The following is a 19,554-nucleotide window of genomic DNA, read 5'->3' as shown; positions in this document are numbered from 1 at the left end:
GCCCCTGCCCAGATCACAGCACCATCAGTGCCCATATCTGCCTTCTTAAGCTTTCTGCTCCACGGGGAGTAAAGCTGTCGGCCTTCTTAGTTTTCACCTCCTTCCCCCCCAGCACCTGGGGCACTGCCCTGTGGACGATAAGTATTTGTTACAATAATGAACCCTCAATTAGCTTTTGTTAAATGCTAAGACCCAAAAGGTGAGTTAAGTGACAGAAGAGAAGAAATCCCCCTTTCCATTCTTTTCTCGCCTCTCTACCCCATTGTCTGCTTTCCATCTCTGGTGCCCCCCCACCCCACCCCTCCATCAACTCTAAAGCGGCATAGTTAGAGGAAGGTTAATTGTCAGGCTCAGGTGATGATCTCATGGCCAGGGGACGGAGCCTGGAATCAAGCTCCACACTGACAGTGTGGAACCTTCTTGGGATTCTCTCTCTCTCCTTCTGTCTCTACCCCTCCCCTGCTCGTTCTCTCTCTCTCCCTCTTTCTCTCTTTCTGTCTCTCTCTCTCTCTCTCTCTCAAAATAAATAAAAATACACATTAGGGGGGGAAAAAAAGAAGTATCTGTTCCAGGTCTCAAACCGATCTAACTTGTGAAGGTGTATTTGTTCACATAATTTTCGGTCTTCCTTCACCCTCGGCTGCCCTGTTCCTAGTATGTGCTCAGTTTGTGTTTGTTGAATGGATGGATGAATCGGTGCCTGGATACAGGGCCGGCCGGCTCGGTGTCCCTGCGTTGCCACAGACACTGCGGGAGGAGCCGCCCTTAGAGCCCTGGGGGAAGAGCCCCAGCCGCGCCCCCCTCCCCCCTCCCCCCTCCCCCCTCCCCCCCCCCCCCCCCAGCAGCCGGCTGCGGCATGGAAAACGCGGCCCGCGGGCCGGGGGTCGGGCGGAGCTTGGCCCTCGGGGGCGTGTCCTACTGGGCCCGGGCGCCGGCGCCTGGAGAGGGGCGCTTCTGTTGCGCCCTGGCCCGGGCGGCCGCAGAGGACGCGCGGCGGCGAGCATGGAGCGCGAGCTGGAGGAGCTGGCGGCGCGGCCCCCGCGCCCGGCCGAGCCGCCCTTCCAGGCGCTGGTGGAGGCGGCGGGCGGCCGCGGGCAGGTGCTGCTGGTGGGCGAGCTGTGGGAGCGCGAGCAGAGCCGCGCACTGCTGCGGGACTTCGCCCGGGCCGTGTTCCCGCCGGAGCCAGGCGCGGGCAAGCCCGGCGGCGCGGGGCCCGGGGCGCCGGGGGCCGGGGCGCCGGGGGCGCAGAGGCCGCCCGGGACCGCGGCGGCGCGCGCCATCCGCTCGCCGCTCGTCTTCGTGCTGTGCCGCGCGTCCTCGCTGACCGCCCGCGAGCCGCGGCGCCGCCTGCGGGAGATGCTGCGGGACGTGCGCGGCCGGCGGCGGGCCGGCGCGGCGCTGGTCGGGGTGCTGGTGGCCGAGGCCGGGCCCGAGGACGCGGTGGCGCCGGGGCTGAGGCTCCTGGAGGCGCTCCTGCGCGCGGTGTTCGGCCGCCAGGCGGGGGGCCCGGTGCAGGCGGCCGCCTACCGCCCCGGCCACCCGGCCTCCAGCTTGGCCGTCCAGGCGGCCGCCTGCAGAGCGCTGCAAGCTGCGGGGCCCGCGCGAGCAGGTGAGACTACGAGGCCCGGGAGCGGGCGGGCGGGCGGGCGGCGTCGGGGGGTGGGGGGGAAGACCCCCCCCCCCAAGTTGGAACTCTTTAGGCCGGCTTCCCTCCTGGTGCACCACAGTAAACTGAGGCCGGGAGAGAGGGGAGGTGCCTAGCACTAGGTCTTCCAGCTAGCGCAGTGGGCCCTGGGCACGGGGTCCAGGCTGTTCCGGAAGGATCCAGAGAGCCTTAGAGATGCAGGAGGGCTTGGAAAAGCCGAGCGGGCAAGCTTAAGGCAGGGGAAGTTGGTGGAGAGAAGACTGGATTGGGCTGGGAGCTGGGGGGAGGGAGAGGAGGTGAGAAAGCCTCAGGATGCCCAAGTTTAAAGGTGGGGAGGGGAACAGACCCGGGACCAAGGGCTTGGCGGTGCGCGGAGCTTCTAGGACGCTGTGCAGCTAGAGATGCGACGGGGACGGGGAGGCTCAGTGCAGAAGCGCCAAGGGCTTATCATAGGAATAAGGAAAGGAATAGACGCCAAGACTTGGAGGTAGGGGGACAGGGTGTGAGGGACTGAGGGCCCAGAATTTTCTAATCCTCCTTGGCTACCCACTCTGTGCGCACCCACTGCTGTGTTTCTCTCTACGTTCTCCTGAAGTGGGAGGAGGGGAGTGAGGGGCTTTTCCCAGCCTGGGTGACGACGCTGGGGGCAGTGTCAGAATCTACTCCACCAACAAGAGCTTTTCTGTATCTCAGGATTAAAGTACAGACATTAAGTGTAGCTGGATCCGGCAAAGCTGAGAGGTGGCAGGATTGTTCTTTGCGTTCCCAGATCCCTCCCCACCCTCACTTTTCCAGCATCTGCTGCCCCCCAAGCCCTCCAGCCTTCCCTTCTTGCTAAAGAGTTAATGAAGACGGAGACTGTGTTCTGCTTCCCTGGGCACTGGTGTGTTAACCAGAAACTGGGAGATGCCAGGCTTGCAGGGGAGCCTTTTCCAGCAAGGAGACCTGGGACCTCTGACGGCACAAATGTCACAGACCTACCAGCTAGCCTGGCCTGCCTGGGTGAAGGCCGTGCAGCTCAGCCTTAGAGCCTGCCCCAACCTCCCCCCACATGCCTGCAACCCTTTTCTCTCGAATCTGTGAGCTAGCCAGCTAAATTTGAAACTCTGCAAGCAGTATCCTGAAAGACGTGGGGAATGTCCTGAGGTGGGTTATTATTGTGATTGTGGATGCCAGCTTCTTCACTGACCTGGCCCCATGGGCAGAGGAGGGAATTTACACAACCAAATATTCTGTGCTTAATGAGCTGGTGCCTAGAAAATTCTGAGTTCTCAGTCTCTTAGCCCTCTTCCATTCTCCAGAAGCAACTTTTAATTCCCCGGAGCCAAGCGTGCTCTGGCCTCCTAAGTTTTTGTACACATTACAGTTGCCTTGAATGCAGTTGCCTCGAATGAAAGCCATTTTTCCCATCCTCCTCTTCACCTGACCAATCCCATCTCATCTTTTGGGACTGGACTTCCTCTTCCAGGAAGCCTTCCCCAACCCTCCCTACTCCCCCTTGTAAATTTGCAAGTGAAATCCCAGAACTCTTAACCGGGTGGTTTTGTCACTTTCCCTCGTAAGTGACATTATATTCCCATTTCCCAACACCCTGCCTGGCCTGCAGAATCCTCGCCTCCTATCAACACTTAAGAAATTGTTTTTTAAATTTTTTTTAACGTTTATTTATTTTTGAGACAGAGAGAGACAGAGCACGAACGGGGGAGGGTCAGAGAGAGGGAGACACAGAATCTGAAACAGGCTCCAGGCTCTGAGCTGTCAGCACAGAGCCCGACGTGGGGCTTGAACTTGCAGACCACGAAATCATGACCCGAGCCAAAGTCGGCCACTTAACCGACTGAGCCACCCAGGTGCCCCAACACTTAAGAAATTTTAACACTCTGCAAGGGAATCATTCTCTACTGCTTAAACTCGTTTCTACTTTTTTTAAAAACATACTAAACAACAATGAAACCTTTCATGACCAAAAGTCATGAGTGTGGTTGTAACTCATTGTCCCCTGGTTTCTTCAGGGTTCTTGCAGTGGGTGGCACCATGGCTTCCTTTGCTACGGTTTTGCTGGCAGCTGGGTCTGGCTTTTTAAAGTTTTCCAGTCTGTTTCCTCCCTGCCTGATGGTTATTACACTTTCAGGTTGCCTGCCTTTTGGCAGTGACCTTTTACCTAGTTTATGTTTAGTTCAAATCCTAATCCAACTAAGCATCCAGTCTCGTTAGGAGAGGGTACAAATTAAGAGTAAATAGATCCCGAGTAAGGATTTATGAACAGGACATCTTGTGTCCCAATTGGCTTTCTCCAGAGAGTTGGGACTCTCTGGGACTGAGGTGCTACTATATAATAAGGAAACTAGACTCAACATGTAATTGTTTTATTGTAATTATCAAAAGAGATTAAATCTGTTCCCATTAAGAAATAGTTTGAACTAAACCCAGGGGGAGAATTTCTGCTCTTTGAGTATTTTCTTTGGTGCTATGGAATTGTTAGTTTCATGGCAGTTGTGTTACACGGTTTCCCAGGCACGATACCCACATCATAGTGTTTTGAAAAGATAAAATAACATAATATATATAAAGCAATCTTTGGTGGGGGGGGGGGGGCTCAATTTTTTAAGTATAAAAAGTCCACCCCATTTTATAAATCAAAATCCCTGTGTTTTTAATCAAACAGTTGAAACTAGGGCAGTTGATGATTGAAGCTCTTGGTTTGCTGAACAGACAATCTCTCAGTCCTGTCAAGCACACTCACCTGCTGCCTCTGGGACTTTGTATTCTTTCTAGTGGCAGGAGCCTGGGAGAGACCCGGCCTCCCAGCACTGCTGGCGTGCTTTTCTTGGGGTCCCTGGAGCCGGGGGAAGGACCCAGATGCCACCTCCCCCAGTGACCCAGCTCAGGGTGAGTGTGCTGCCTTCCTGGCCTTCTGGACCCTGAGGGCCAGGTGCTTGGGATTATGGGAATGGTCATGTGCTCACAGGGACCTGAGGGATAGAGTGGACCATGTTGGTCCGGGAGCACCCGCCATGTGCGGGGCATGGAGGTGAGTGATGTGAGGTGCCCCTGCCACTGGGCGAGGCACACAGGCTCCCCAGCAGGGCTCTAGCCCCGTGGGTCTCTGACTAATGAAGGCAGTTGGTGTGGGCAGGGCTGCCCTGCAGGTGCCCGCCAGGTCCATAGCGGGGCACTTGGAGCCAGACGCATTCCATCTCCCCTGAGGATCCGGGGAGTATCAGGAACGAGTGACCAGGCAGCTAGGGGTTGGAGATCATCCTAGGCGGAAATGGTAAGACTTAGAGAGGAAGTACTGTGAACGAAGGCTTGACGGCATGATGTCATGCTCCAAAAAGGAGTCCCTTGTCGGGAGAACTGGGGGTGAGGTATGGGAGACTGGTTAGGGCTAAGGCTGAAGAGGAGAGTTTAGATCAAATTGGGACCCTGGACCCAAGTGTCTGGGGAATAGTGAGCCGCTGGTCATTCTGAGCGGGGGTGTCCAGATTAGAGGTGTTTGGGAGAGGTGGCAGACTGCAGAGCAGGGAGAGAGAGACAAGAGGCAGAACCAGTTAGCAGGGGACCGCCCGGTCCTAGGAGGAACAATGGGCAGCCTGGACCCAATGCTGGTAGTTTGGGAATGGAGAGGAAGGAACTCAGCCTGAAGCCATTTTTAGGGTAGGATCATCAGGCCACTAATAGGAGAAGGGGAGGGAAGAAAGTCCTGCGAAGTCCCCAGAAGCACTCTGTAGGCATTGAGGCTGTTGTGACAGAGACAAGAAGTACCGGGGGAGTTAAGTTGTAACCAGCCGAATGTATGTGGCCTGCACCCCCAAAGTGTAGTGAACAGTACAGCTCTGTTACAGAAACGGGCAATGTTTTATTTACTTTTTAAAGAATTTTTTTAATGTTTATTTATTTTTGAGAGCGAAGGAGGGGCTGAGGGAGAAGGGGACAGAGGATCCGAAGCAGGCTCCGCACCGTCAGCAGAGAGTCCCTATATGTGGGGCTCGAACTCACGAACGTGAGATCACGACCTGAGCCAAAGTGGGACGCTTAACTGACTGAGCCACCCAGGCGCCCCCGGGGGCAAATGTTCTTTATGTTCAAAAAAAATCATAAATCAAATCAAAAACCAGAAGGTGAGGTATCAGCCTTCTACTGGCACGTAACAAGTTACCATAAACTTAGTGGCTTAACACAATGCCCATGAATTCTTCTTGATTTCCATGGGTTAAGCCTGGGCAGGGCTTAGCTGGGCCTTCCGTTCAGGGTCTCATAAAGCTGCATCGGAGTGTCTGCCGGGCTGCAGTCCTTTCTGGAGCCCGAGTCCTTCAAGCTCACTTCGTTGTGGACAGAATTCACTTCTTTGCTGCTGTAAGACTGAGGCCCCTGCCTTGTTGGTGGCTGTTAGCTGGGGCTGTTCTCTGCTCTGACAGTCACACCTCTACACATCTCTCAACACAACAATTGCTTCTTCAATTAGCAGGAGACTTTCTAGTCTCCTGTTATGTCACTTAATCATCAAATGTCACCTTTGTCATATACGGTACCCTAATCAAGGGATTCACAGGTCCCACCCACACTCAGAGAAGGGGATTATTCAGGATGGATACACCAAGGAATGGAAATCTTAAGGGTCATCTTAGAATTCTGCCTATCACAAGTGAAAGCTCAAAAAAAATTGAAAAAGCAAAACAAGTATTTAAGTCATTTGCTTAATTCTGCCACTTAAAAGTAACTATAATCTGCATTTTGGTGTAGACCATTCTATTCATTGATCCACTTGTGTTATAGAAATTTTAATAAATATACTTCTATATGATATACGCATCATCTGCAAAATGCATCAGATATTTAAAACATTTAATTACAAAAATGTTCACTTCAACTTTTCAATCATCATTTTGGATATTTTTGGGAACCAAAGGAAAAAAATAATAAAGCAAAGGAATCCTAAACAATTTTACATAGATCTTGTATAACTTCCCCCTCTGTAGCATATAACAAATTTTTTTAGTGTTTTTCAATTTATTATTTTTATTTTTGAGAGAAAGCACGCACAGCATGTGCATGGGTAGAGGAGGGCGAGAGAGAGAGAGAGAGAAAGAGAGAGAGGGAATCTCAAGCAGCCTCCACGCTCATTCCAGAGTCTGATGCAGGGCTCGATCCACGACCCTGGGTTCATGACCTAAGGTGAAATCAAGAGTTGGATGCTCAACTGACTGAGCCACCCGGGCATCCCAACAAATTTTTTTAAGTTCTGTTTGGTTAAGTAATCTCTACACCCCACTTGGTATTCAAACGTATGACTCTAAGATCGAGAGTCACATGCTCTTCTTTTTTTTTAAGTATATTTATTTATTTTGAGAGAGAGAGGGAGGGAAGAGCAGAGAGAAAGGGAGAGAGAGAATCCCAAGAAAGCTCTGTGCTGAGAGTACAGAGCCTGATGTCGGGCTCAAACCCACAAACCGCAAGATCATGACCTGAACCGAAACCAAGAGTCGGATGTTTGACTGAGCCACCCAGGTGTCTCTGTAGCATATAACAAATTATTTCATCTCAAGTAGAAGCAAATGTATTAAAATGAAAATTGCACTCATGGACTATGTGTAGGCAATGATATAACATATATAATAAATGTAGGATTATACAGACAGACATTTATACATACTGTTTTGCAATTAGCTTCCTTCACAATAACATATGGTGACTGCAGTATTCCACGGCAATGATTGCATATCAACGATATCTTTTCTCTTTTGAGGGGATGGTGTGTAATTGTAGATTCACATGCAGTTGTAAGAAATCATACAAAGAGATCCTGTGTACTTGGCCCAGTTTCCCCCAATGGTAACATCTTGTGTGAAACTATTGGATAATATTACCACTGGGATATTGACATTGAAACAATCCACAGATCCTCCTCAGAGTTCCCCAGTTTTACTTGTATTTGTGTGTGTGTGTGTGTGTGTGTGTGTGTGTGTGTGTGTGTGTGTGTGTGTTTAGTTCTATGGAATTTTATGTATCTTTTTTTTAAGGTTTATTTCTTTCTTTTGAGAGAGAGAGCGTGCACATGTGTGCATGCAGGGGAGTGGCAAGGGCAGAGAGAGAGGGGGAGAGAGAATCCCAAGCAGGCTCTGCGCTGACAGTGGCGAGCCCGACTGGGCTCGAACTCACGAACCGTGAGATCGTGACCTGAGTTGAAGTCAGATGCTCAGCCAACTGAGCCACCCAGGCACCTGCCCCGTGCATCATTTTTAATGCCTGAATCCCATCCTGTGGGTGAGCCATGGTTACCCCATCCCGTGGTTGCACATCTAATCGGTATGTTTGCTTTCAGCTGCAGGCAGAGAAAGCAAGCATAGCAGCACAGGCATTCAGTATCTCACCTAAAAGATGGTCTAGTGGTAGAGTCAGCTTCAGAGCTGGTCGATTCAGGGGCCCAGATTCTTTCCTTCTCTCCGCTGGGTTGCCCTCACTCTTGTTTCATCCTTGGGTTGGTAGCAAGATGGCCGCAGCAGCTCCACTAATTATCCCTAATTATCTCCATAGGATAAAATCCTAGAAGTGGAATTCATGGGTCAAAGGGTATGTACATTTTTAAGGTTTTTGATATGTATTTCACTGTGGTTTTTAAGTAGATATTTGCTGAGGCCAACTCTCTCCCTTTCACTCCTAGCTTATTCACTCCCAAACTTGACCTTCTGATTGGGTGGTTCCTGCTCTTGTGTTCCAGATCACCTCCAGGACCCTGAGGAGGAGCTGGCCCTGACAGACGTGTTTCCCAATGGAGACTGTGAGGACCCCAGAAAGGGGCTGAGAGCCTGTGATGGATTTGTCCACGCTCCGGCTGAGCCCGCTGCAGACTCAAGATGAAGGCCGGACACCCGGACTGCCTGGGCTCGAACCTGCACTCTGGGGACTGGCGCCTTCTCACTGAGCCCCCTTGCCTCCATGGTGACCTTGGAATGGTGGTAACCACAAAGGCCCCTGCTGCCAGGGGGCTGCCGCATTGAGCCAGCTGGGAAAACTTATTTTCCTGGAACCTGCCCCCACCTCATAATTTGCTCAATCTCTGATCACAGTGAGGTTATTTGTTCTTTCTGTACCTCAGTTTCTCTGTACCATTGGGACAGATGGCTGTCTCCTTTGAGGCTCTGTGGTGCTGTGGCAGCCTGTGGTGTATTTGCATGAGCATCCATCATTTCAAGTGCGACTGGAAAGAACTCTGGACCAGAAGTCATCAGATCTGGGGGGAGTGGTCTTAGACATGTCACTGAACCTTTGTGGCTTCTGTTTCTCAAATACCTGAGGGGACTACCAGCCCAGGGGCTCTCACCCAAGGGCCAGGCTGCTGCTCCAGGCAGCATTGGAAACTTTGAGTGTGTGTGTGTGTGTGTGTGTGTGTGTGTGTGTGTGTGTGTGTGTGTTGGGAGGGTTACTGTAACTATGAGGTGCCCTTGGCACTTAGTGGTTATTTTACAACGTACAGGACAATCTCAAACAGCCAATTATTGTTCCATCCAAATTGCTCATCATGGCAACCTTGAGAAACTCTGGATGAGCCAATCCCTTCTCCCTGTGAAATTCTAGGAGTCGTCCCCTGGAGCAGAGAGGGTTGGGCTTCCCAAGACCCTGGCTCCCAGAGCAAGCCAAAATAAAGACTGCATTGCTGCCCTGGGGGCCTATTGGGCCAGAGACAAGACAACCGAGTACTTTGCATGCCCTCTCTCTTCCTCATGTTGACATTGATCTGTGCCAAAGCCTTTGAGAATAAGAATGCTAGGAATGGCCCACAGCACCAAACAAGGAAAGGTAGGAATAAAGACATGGGACTTTCTCTCGATCTCAGGCCCTTGTCCAAGGTCAAAGCAAACCCAGCCCAGAGGTGCCAAGTTCCTGAATCATTTTTTCTCTGTTTATGAGTCAGACAGGGTCAATGATGTTCCCTTAAAAGCCAGGAAAGCCATCCGTTCACTTGTAGAAGGAGCTCTGCATTACCTCCATTGCCTTCCTTGCCTGTCCCTGGAGTTAATACAGTCTTTGGAGTGGCAAGCGCATCTCCTGATTTTCCGTGGTAGGAAGCGCTATCTAAGCAAAGTAGCTGAATTCATTCATTCGTGCACGGTTTGCTCAGCAGACGTGCTGTTGGGCAGGTTTCTGCCCAGCGTTCTGCAAGATGCTGCATGACTTCCAGTAGTTGTTTTGGTTTCTATTTCTGGTACCAAAATGTGGAATTGGGGTTGAGGGGCTGTATGAGATCAAGGAGGGTCCCTTCTGGCTCTATGCTTCAATTTATTCTTCATAATCAGCCTAATTCAACCCCTCTCTGCCTCATGGGGATAGTGTAAGAGCAGACAGGGTGACATCTTATTTGGGGCTTGGTTAACAGCAGGTGTCATTTTAATAATGCAAGGCTGTCTCACCGATAAGTGGACCCAGCTGACCTCCTTCTCCGCAAGAATGAACTCAATGAATTAACTTTTGATTTTGTTTTAAAATGGGGAGACTGGTGGGGTGCCTGGGTGGCGCAGTCGGTTAAGCGTCCGACTTCAGCCAGGTCACGATCTCGCAGTCCGTGAGTTCGAGCCCCGTGTCAGGCTCTGGGCTGATGGCTCGGAGCCTGGAGCCTGTTTCCGATTCTGTGTCTCCCTCTCTCTCTGCCCCTCCCCCATTCATGCTCTGTCTCTCTCTGTCCCAAAAATAAAAAAAAAATTTTAAAAAAAAGCGTTAAAATGGGGAGACTGGTATTTTTGAAGCTGCTATATTTTTCTATTTCTCTGTTAATTTCTTTGTAATAATTGGGTTGGAGTTTTGTTGTTTGGTGGGGGGAGGGAGGTTTTATTAAGTTAGGAAGTTATCTAAGGCAGAAGTTCCAAGGCAGCCCGCCTCTGCTGTGTTCAAAAATCTTTCGTATTTGTTAACAATATTTGAGACTTGAGAGATTGCACATAAAAAAGCTAGTTTTCTAGGGTGGAGGATGGGGCAATGCCATCATCTCCAGTTTGCTGCAACCCCCTCCCCTGATTGGAGGCCCCCTTCCAGCCATCTACACCGCCCCTCATCCACTGTACTTCACTCACGTAAGCCACCTGCCTGATCCTGAAGGACATATGAGTTTGCAAGCCTGTGGGGTAAAGGGTGGTTTGCATATTATTTTTTCATTGCTTTCAGTATCTCTGGTGAATAGTTGAAGAGAGAAGATCTTTACTGAGATTTGTGTTCTGCCTCCCAACAGATAAACACAAGACTGAGATCCTTCCAGGTCTAGCTTGGCTTCTTTGACACATGGCTAAGATAAGCGCTGTCCTTTTAGGAACAGTCTAGTTGGTATTTTCTAGCAGACAGAAGAGTTAGGTGCTGGAAGGGATGACCTTGGTGGTAGATCTCTTCCAAGGACTCTTCCAAGGCATGAAGATTGGACAGGCCTGTCCGAGAATAGAGGCCCCGGATTAAGTTGGTGGTACCAGGAGCCATTGGCGAAGGTCTCTGGTCAAGTCATGGTCTGGACTGTTGGGTATTAATCCTTCTAATATGGCAGTAATTGTGCTGCTTGTGACTTGAATCAATAATTCCTTATATCTAATAAAACCAAACCGTACCTCATTGCTGTCTAATCAAAACCAGAATGGATCTTCCCTTTCATTTTCATAAGGTGTTCCTTGCAAGGGCCCCTGGGAGCAGAGCATCTGGGCAAAAGGTGGGAACTTCTGGAATAGTTTGGCCTGAAACTCTTCCATTCCCGCCCTAGATCACACCTCCACCACCCTATTGGCTAGAATTGGAAAATCTATAGCTGGAAAGTAAATACTTGAAATTTTTAAAAAAGATAACATTGAGCTTGGTATTTAACAGGATGTGTGTGTTTTGTGTGCCCATATGAGCATGTTTAATGAGGTCAAATGGCCTTGCCTGAGTCTCAGAGAGCCCTTTATCATTTGTGTCATGGTTCCTTTCCTCTCAAAGAATTTGTCTCCAAGACTTGCCACACAGAAGGCATCCCTTGGTTGTCAAACCAAAAACAAGGCAAAGCTGCAAAGGGGCCAAGGGCCGAGCCCCCCATACCTGTGTGCTCTAAACAAGTCCCTCTTATCCCAGAGAACCCAGGGCCCAGCCTCACCGGAAAAGGTGATGACAGCCATGTTAACCTGATGGCAGCTGCACTTCCAAGTGTAACAGAACCGCGCTGCGGGGCTGGGTTCCCTGTAGTCAGCAGGCCTGCACTTTGTCCTGTTTGGATGGCAGTGGAGACAACCTTTTGTTTTGTACCCAGGGGCTGCACAACTCCCCTCTGACCTGGTTTTGTGTGTTAGTGGATCAAAGATTGAGACAGACCGTTGTTTGTGTAATTTTAGAGTTCAAAGGAAATGAGGTACAAGGCAGCGTGGATGACCAGGATCCTGCATGAATTCCTCAGGTGCCTTTGGCCCCCGAGCCAGAGCCCTCTGGTTGCATTATACTTGGGGCTGCCGAATCGGGAACAGAAACAGGGCCTACCAGCCGGGCCATGCCATGGCTCACAGACCTACCGAAGGGACCAGGGTGTGGGATTGCTTGGGTCCAAAGTTGGGCTGGGCACTAGGGCCACTGTGGGTCCAGGGCTTGGCAAGGGCGAGAGACGCCTCTGGCTTCCTCCCTGAGCTCCCCAGCCCCAGCCAGGGCTCCTGCTTCAAATGCAGACCCACACCTGCATGTTCCATGGCTGGTGAAATTCAGACACTCCAGTAGGAGTTCAGATGTTAAGTCTTAAGTCAGGCTTCTTACTGTCATTCTCTGCACTTACTTGGAGTAGTTAGGCACTTAGTCCTTGTGACTAAGCTCTCATTTTGAGTTCTGGTTACCAATACTGGGCCTCTGTCTTGTCACCCTGCGTTCCCTTTTCCTCACTGGTTAGTGAGGTCTTCTCAGATCATTTCCCCAACCCCAGACTATTCTAACCCTGACCACCTGCTCTCCCAGATATATCGTCCACTCCAGAACTCCTGGCTGCCAGGACAGCCACTCCAAGCCCCTTGCTCCCTGATGGGAGTGGGTCTCACCCTTAGCCTCTGCCCCTCAGTCCGGTCTGGTCCAGCACGTGCCAGCACCAAAGAGCAGAACCAGGCCCAAATGGCAAGTCGGAACAAGAGTTCTGGGTAGGTGTAGACCGGCCCTAAGAGAAATCTAACATCAGGAACATATATATGTAGGTTTAGATTTTCTAGTAGCCACATTAGAAAAAAGTAGGGGCGCCTGGGTGGCTCAGTTGGTTAAACATCCAACTCGTGATTTTGGCTCAGGTCATGATCTCACAGTTTGTGAGGTCAAGCCCCACATCGGGCTCTGCACTGATCGTGGAGCCTGCTTGGGATTTTCTCCCCCTCTCTCTGCTCCTCCCTTGCTCATGAGCACTTTCTCTCTCACTCTCTCAAAATAAATAAACTTGAAAAAAAGGAAAGAAAAATAATTGACAAAGCAATGAAATTAATTTAAATAATATATCTTATTTAGCCCCATATATCCAAAATAATATTATTTCAACTTAAATATAAAAAGATTTTGAGACATTTGACATCTTTGAAATTCTGTGAGAATTTTAAACTTCGAGCTCAATTCAGACACTAAATTTTTGTTTAAAGTACTTGATATTGTTCCAAACATACTTAGAAGTTTCCCATAACTGAATTGGGTGCCAGTCTTTAAGTTTCAATGAGATAAAATAAAATTTAATTTAAAAATCAGTTGCTGGATTGAACAGCCACATATCCAGGGCTCAATATCACCTGTCGCTAGTGGCCACCGGATGTGAAAGCAAGAGTCTAGAGAACACTGGAAAGGTGGAGACCTGTCTTGGGGGTTCACTGTGGGGTTCCCACCCCCGGGACTCCCAGCAAGCCGTTGTCCTCATGGAGACCATGCCTAGGGTGGAGAGATTTCAGCATCTCAGATGGCTTTGCAGGTCTCTGGGCCTCGGTCCACCCGGGGCGGTTCTGGCCCCATCCAGGCCTTTCCCTCCCACCAAGCACCCGCCCACCGGAGGCCCACGTCACCCGCTGCGTTTCACGCTTCTACTCCCGAGAACAAATGCCTTCCCTCTAAAAGCACGTGGCAGGCGTGCTGTACGTGAAGCAGTCAGCAGCCTCTCCGCCAGGCCCTGTGACATAAGATCTGAGGTTCATTGAACGCTGCTCTATGCCAAACCCTTGACTAGAGCACCCCCCACCCCGGACGAGTGGCCCCGCCAGGCAGGTGGACCCGCCCCCTTTACGCCTGGGATCGAGTGACCCCACCGCCACAGCGCCGCTAAGCGGCAAAATATCGGAGATTTGATCCTGCTGTTCCTGGCTCCGACGCCTGCCCTAATCAACTCATCACGCTGCTGCTCAAAAAGCAATCAAGCTCGATTCTTGGCAGGAATGAGCCCTCCTAAGACCCAGGATTCAAATGCCAGGAGGTGGGGCGCCGGGGTGGCAGGGAGCGGGGGATGTGGGTGGCCACAGGGTCTCGCACGTAGCGGAGTTTTCTGCCTTCCGGGGAGCACTGTGGCCTCTAGAGGGCGCCGCGCGGATCAGAGAGTGGCTCCAGGCAGAGCGTGGTACTGAACCCTTTTTGAGGTGGGCCCACTGGTTTCTTCCCTTCACCCTGACGGAGACCCCGGCCAGGCCGATACCCGTGTGAGCCCACAGATGACCTTGTCTGGGCTCTGAAAACTTTTGTGTCGCTCCTAAATTTGGAGGGAGATAGTTGTTTATGAACAGAGCACTGGCTAAGAATTATTTCTGTGGTTTTGGTATGTCCTCAAACTTCTTTGAAGATAAATATATCTCATTTTCAAATCTTGGAGAGGGATGGGAGCCTGGGTGGCTCAGTTGGTTAAGCATCAGACTCTTGATTTCTGCTCTGGTCACGATCTCATGGTTCGTGGGTTTGAGCCCTGCGCCCAGTTCTGCACTGGCAGCACAGAGCCTGCTTGGGATTCTCTCTCTCTCTCTCTCTCTCTCTCTCTCTCTCTCCCTCTCTCACTGCCCCTCCCCTGCTCTCTCTCTCACTCTCTCTCTCAAAATAAATAAATAAACTTAAAAAAAAAATCTTGCAGAGGGCAAGGGTTTGAGAGACATAGGTGTGAGTTCTAGCATTGTTCATCCATTCATTCAACAAACATTTATTGAGCACCTACTGTGTGCCTAACACTGTGCTAGTTACTATAGGTGACACCGAGATGAATAAGATGTAGCTTGTTCCCTTGAGAAGGTCCTGGTCCAGTTGGAACATGGGCAAGGAGACAGGATACTAACTGTGTGGGGTAAAGTCTGTAAGAGGGCACATAGTGGAGTGGTCAAGAAGGCCTACCCAGAGGAGGAGTTGCTTGTTAGCTGAGGGGGAGAGGGAGAGGAAGACAGAAGGAAGAGCAAGTACCAAGGTCAGAGACGAGGTGCATGGCAGCATGGCCACTCTGGGACATAAAGATTGAGGGTAAGCAGGGTTGGGTGAAGGTCTTGGGGGAGAGAGTCCTTGTCTTCCTTGTTTTTGATTGTGCTCTGGGCTGGCTGGGAAGAATGGACTGGGGAATCATGAGATGGTAAGCAGGAAGTCAAAGCTGTTGGAAGCTGTCGCAGCCAGGAAAGAAAAGGGGCAGCCAAGACCGGTGGGAAATGGAGCTGCACTAATGTGAGAGACATTAGACTGACCAGATCAGGTACAGACCAGGTGAGGGGCAGTGAACAGTCAAGTGCACGCCCCAGGGCCCCGCTACGGTAGCTGTTGGGTGCCCTTCACCACACTGAGATCAAGGCAGGAGACAAGAATGGAGCTTTGAGGTTGTTGAGTTAAGGATTATCTAGCAGAGATGTATGGTGCGTGTGTGGGTCTGGTGCTCGAGAGAGAGGACAGGCATGCAGGGATCTATTTTAGTGTATAGCAATGGGAGGCATTGATCTCTCACAGGGAGAATGCGGAATGAGACAAAGGCTATGGACAGAAAGAAACTCAGAAGAACGAAGCATAAGAATAGAGCTCGGGATGAGGGCTGAGGGTTTCAAGGAGTAAAGGCAGTGGTCAGAGTTGAGTTTTGAAAAGATCGCCCTGAGTAAAGAATTCACAATTGAATGGAGAGGAAGAAACCAAAGGCCTGGAACAGCCATCCAGGTGGAAAAGCAGAATCCCCAGGAAGAGAGGGAGCCCCTCACAGGGTTCCCACAGGGCTCAGATGAGGTGGTAGCAGCTGCAAGCACAATATCCAAGCCAGAGACATGATTGTCCTTCCACAGGGAATTTCTTCTCTTTGAAGAGCAGGGGTGGTGACTGGCCTCCTCGTTTGTTTTGTTTTTTGTTTTTGTTTTTGGGGTTGTTGTTTTTTTTTTTTTTATGAGAGATGGGTGGGGCCAGAGGGAGAGGGAGAATCTTAAGCAGGCTTCATACCGCAGTGCAGAGCCCCACGTGGGGCTGGATCTCACCACCGTGAGATCATGACCTGAGCCAAAATCAAGAGTTGCGCACTCAACTTGACTGAGCCACCCAGGCACCCCTCCTCTTGTTTTAAAACATTTTGAATTAGTTGTCAACATTTATTTTTTTATTGAGATATAATTGACACGTAACATTGTGGTTAGTTTTAGGTATACAACATAATGACTGGGTATGTGTATATATTGGAAAATGATTACCACAATAAGTTTAGTTACCATCCAGCAGGGTGTCAGTATAATTGTTTTCTTGTGTTTAGAACTCTAAAAACTTTCATATATACAATACAATATCTTTAACTATAGTCACCATACTGTAACATCCCAGGACATCTTTTTAGATTGAAGTATAGTTAACACACTATTATACATTAGTTTCAGGTTAATAGACCTGTTTATCTTATAACTGGAAGTTTGTACCTTTTGACTACTACCTTCACCCATTTCACCCAAGTTACCACCATTTTTTTAATTAAAAAACAATTTTTTAATAATTTATTTTGAAAGAGAGAGAGAGAGCATGCACATAAACGGGGGAGGGGCAGAGAGGGGGAGAGAGAGAGAGAGAGAGAGAGAGAGAGAGAGAGAGAGAGAGAGAGAATCCCAAGCAGGCTCCATGCTGTCAGCACAGGGTCCAACGTGGGGCTCAATCCCACGAACAGTGGGATCATGACCTGGGCTGAAACCGAGATTCGGACACTTAACTGACTGAGCCACTCAAGTGCCCCCAAGTTATCACCATTTAAAAGTCATATTTCATATGAAATTCTGATTTCTGGCTTTTCTTGCAAAAGTCATAAGCTTTCAGGGGCACCTGGGTGGCTCAGTTGGTTGGGTGGCCGACTTCGGCTCAGGTCATGATCTCACAGTTCATGAGTTTGAGCCCCATGTCAGGCTCTGTGCTGACAGCTCAGAGCTTGGAGCCTGCTTCAGATTCTGTGTCTTCCCCTCTCTCTACCTCTCCCCTGCTCACGCTCTGTGTCTCTCTGTCTCTCAATAATAAATAAACGTTTAAAAAATTAAAAAAGTCATAAGCTTTCACAACAGCAGCCCTACATTTTGCACAGCAACGCTGGGCTACTCAGCCCCCGCTCTATTTCAATGGGACACAAATTCTTCGTGTTCGTACAGTTATCACCACGCCCTCCTGCCTCCCTGACACTGTTAGTTGCCATTCACCATCATGCTGATCTAATATTATACTCAGACTGCTTCACTCCTTTACATCACCTGTTACATTTGTGATTCCTCTAGAAGTTTCGGGCATGCAAGCGTCTTTATATGAGGGATTGGCCAAAATGCATCCGTAAAATGATACTCCCAGACATCTGTTTATTTTTTGTGCACACTTCCCAGGGCAGTGCCTTTCTTCCTGAGCTATAGGTTCTTCAAAAGTGTTTCATAGTTATATTTGATATATTTTAACAAGCTTGGCTCAAGAATACTAATTTTAAAAATTCACACATACATTCCAACATGTTATCAAGCAAATTTTAATTGCACCGCAAAATATTTTTGTGCCAGTAGGTTACATTGCTTTCACAAGGCCTCAGAAATAATCTTGATTTTTCTCTTTCAGAAATAATCTTTTCTAACTGCTATCCAATCGATGAGTCACTTGATGATGTAAGGCAAGTGGCTTAAAAATGCCACCATCTGTCTCTAACCTTTGTCAAGGCTTTCTCAGTACTGGCTATTGAAGCAAATTGGCCATTGAAGCTGGTGTATGACTGCAAACAGGGACCACAACTGCCATTTCAAATTAGGTATATGAAACACCAAGAACCTGTTGTTATTGGAGGAAAGAGGAATTAGGCAAGTGGAAAACAAGAATGGAAAGCTTTTTTTTTTTCCTTTGGGACATTTTCACTGTTTATGTTTCTACACTTCTATAAAACAATGTACTGTGTTAATGACTCTAAATGTAAAACAAAATTCTCATGGTTTAATTTTATTCGAAAGCAGTGAATACTTAGGGATTCATTATGACAATGAAGCATTTCTGTGAGGATTTCTTTAGAAGACAGGTTCTGCTTTTTAAAAACTTTTGAGACTCGGGGCGCCTCGGTGGCTCAGTCGGTTAAGCATCCGACCCCTGCTCACGGTTGGTGAGTTTGAGCCCCACGACAGGCTCTGACAGCTCAGAGCCTGGAGCCGGCTTCGGATTCTGTGACTCCTTCTCTCTCTGCCCCCACCCCACTTGCACTTTGTCTCTCTCACTCCCTCTCTCAAAAATAAATAAACATTAAAAAGTGTTTTTTAACAAAAAAATAAAAACTTTTGAAACTCATTTGTCTAAGAAAAGGCTCTTTGCCCTGCTGCCAAAAGTTTGGCTGGGGTGGATGCTGCAGAGAGACCGCCCAGGCGGCAGGTGGCGCTGCGAGCTCCGCGAGCACCTGCCCGCAACACCCTTTCTCTGAGCAATGGCGGGTGATGGTGGGGTCCTCTTTCTGGGGGTGGCCATTCTGAAGCCTGATCGCAGGTGCGCAGTGGTGTCCGCGCCCCAGCGGGAGCGCCGAACCTCGAGGAGGGTTGAAGAAAACATGGAGCTCTCCTGCACCCTTCAGCGAGGGCCAGGGCGGCGGTCGGGGCGCAGAGAACCGCAGGCCGGGGGAGAATTCGCGCCGAGCAGCAGGCGGGGAGGCGGGCAGCCCCGGAGCGGGCGGGGTCCTGGAAGAGAAGCGAGCCGGCGGCCTGAGGAGGCTACTGACTGAGCAGCGCACCGGGAGAGCGAGCAGGCGCGGCGGAGTGGACGGGCCCGGAGCTGACAGATACACGGCGCGGCCGGGACGGCGAGCGAGCGGGCAGGCCTGTGCGGGACGCAGCCATGATCACCTCAGCTGGTGAGTGCGACCGCAGCCGGCGCCGAAAGGGAGGAGCCGCCACGCCGGCTTTTAGCTGAGTCAGGGCCGGTGACTGGGCACCTCCCGGCGGAGCGCCGGCCCGCGCGGCCCCTCGCTGCCCACGGCCCAGCGCCCGGGCCGGGGGCTGGCAGTCCGGTCCGGCCTCTCTGAGGGCCCCGCGTCCCCCTCGGGCTCGGGGGAATCGCGCCGGCTCGACCGCCTGGGCATCCCTCCCCAGTCACACCCCCGTGCCCGGTCCCGAGGGGCTACCTGGGCCCTTCTCCGGCCCCGGGGCGGTGGAGGTTCTCAGTTCTGCGCCTCCCGAAGTCGGCCCTGTGGGGCCGTCTCATCCATCCCAGGGCTTCCTCGCAGGTGCTCAGGATGGGCCGGTCCCCCTGTGCGGTCGGCCGATAAGGCGGCCTCCCTGCAAGTGCTCTGGCCCCATCCTCCTGCTGATTACATTTGAGGCGGGTGGTTTCTGGGCCTATTCCAAGAGGATTCAGTTAAAACGCCCAGACAACTTTTGTGTTCGGTGAAGACAACACCCGGGGACAGCATTACGCTGCGAATCATTGTGTGGTTTGGAGGCGAGGTGCTCAGCAAACATTCTGCATTGAGGAAAGAATTCGCGGGTGTGCGGAGC

General features: G+C 50.5%; 2 protein-coding genes across 4 annotated transcripts in view; both read left to right on the top strand.

The window, feature by feature from the left end:
* Window positions 1–899: 899 nt before the first annotated feature.
* Window positions 900–9,682, top strand: C2H2orf72 (chromosome 2 C2orf72 homolog). 3 transcript variants are annotated; one of them, XM_058701741.1, is made up of 4 exons: window positions 901–1,609; window positions 4,421–4,534; window positions 8,180–8,215; window positions 8,364–8,498. In XM_058701741.1, the coding sequence occupies exons 1-3, from the start codon at window positions 1,003–1,005 to the stop codon at window positions 8,182–8,184; spliced, it is 726 nt and encodes a 241-aa protein (XP_058557724.1). In that variant the 5' UTR covers window positions 901–1,002; the 3' UTR covers window positions 8,185–8,215; window positions 8,364–8,498. The 3 variants fall into 3 exon arrangements, with proteins under 3 accessions (XP_058557719.1, XP_058557724.1, XP_058557716.1); XM_058701733.1 differs by lacking the exon at window positions 8,180–8,215 and having other exon boundaries at window positions 904–1,609; window positions 8,364–9,682; XM_058701736.1 differs by lacking the exons at window positions 4,421–4,534; window positions 8,180–8,215 and having other exon boundaries at window positions 900–1,609; window positions 8,364–9,682.
* A 9,047-nt stretch (window positions 9,683–18,729) lies between these two features.
* The window catches only part of PSMD1 (proteasome 26S subunit, non-ATPase 1), a 94,870-nt gene continuing 94,045 nt past the window's right edge, over window positions 18,730–19,554 (top strand). The window contains exon 1 of the mRNA XM_058701691.1: window positions 18,730–18,911. Within this exon, the coding sequence (XP_058557674.1) occupies window positions 18,896–18,911 (16 nt within the window). The 5' untranslated portion in view covers window positions 18,730–18,895. The remainder of the gene's footprint in view (window positions 18,912–19,554) is intronic.

Source organism: Neofelis nebulosa, chromosome 2 (assembly GCF_028018385.1).
Source record: "Neofelis nebulosa isolate mNeoNeb1 chromosome 2, mNeoNeb1.pri, whole genome shotgun sequence".
Classification (NCBI taxonomy): domain Eukaryota; kingdom Metazoa; phylum Chordata; class Mammalia; order Carnivora; family Felidae; genus Neofelis; species Neofelis nebulosa.
Note: the sequence above shows the minus strand (reverse complement) of the source record. Positions and strands in the feature narration are given on the sequence as shown.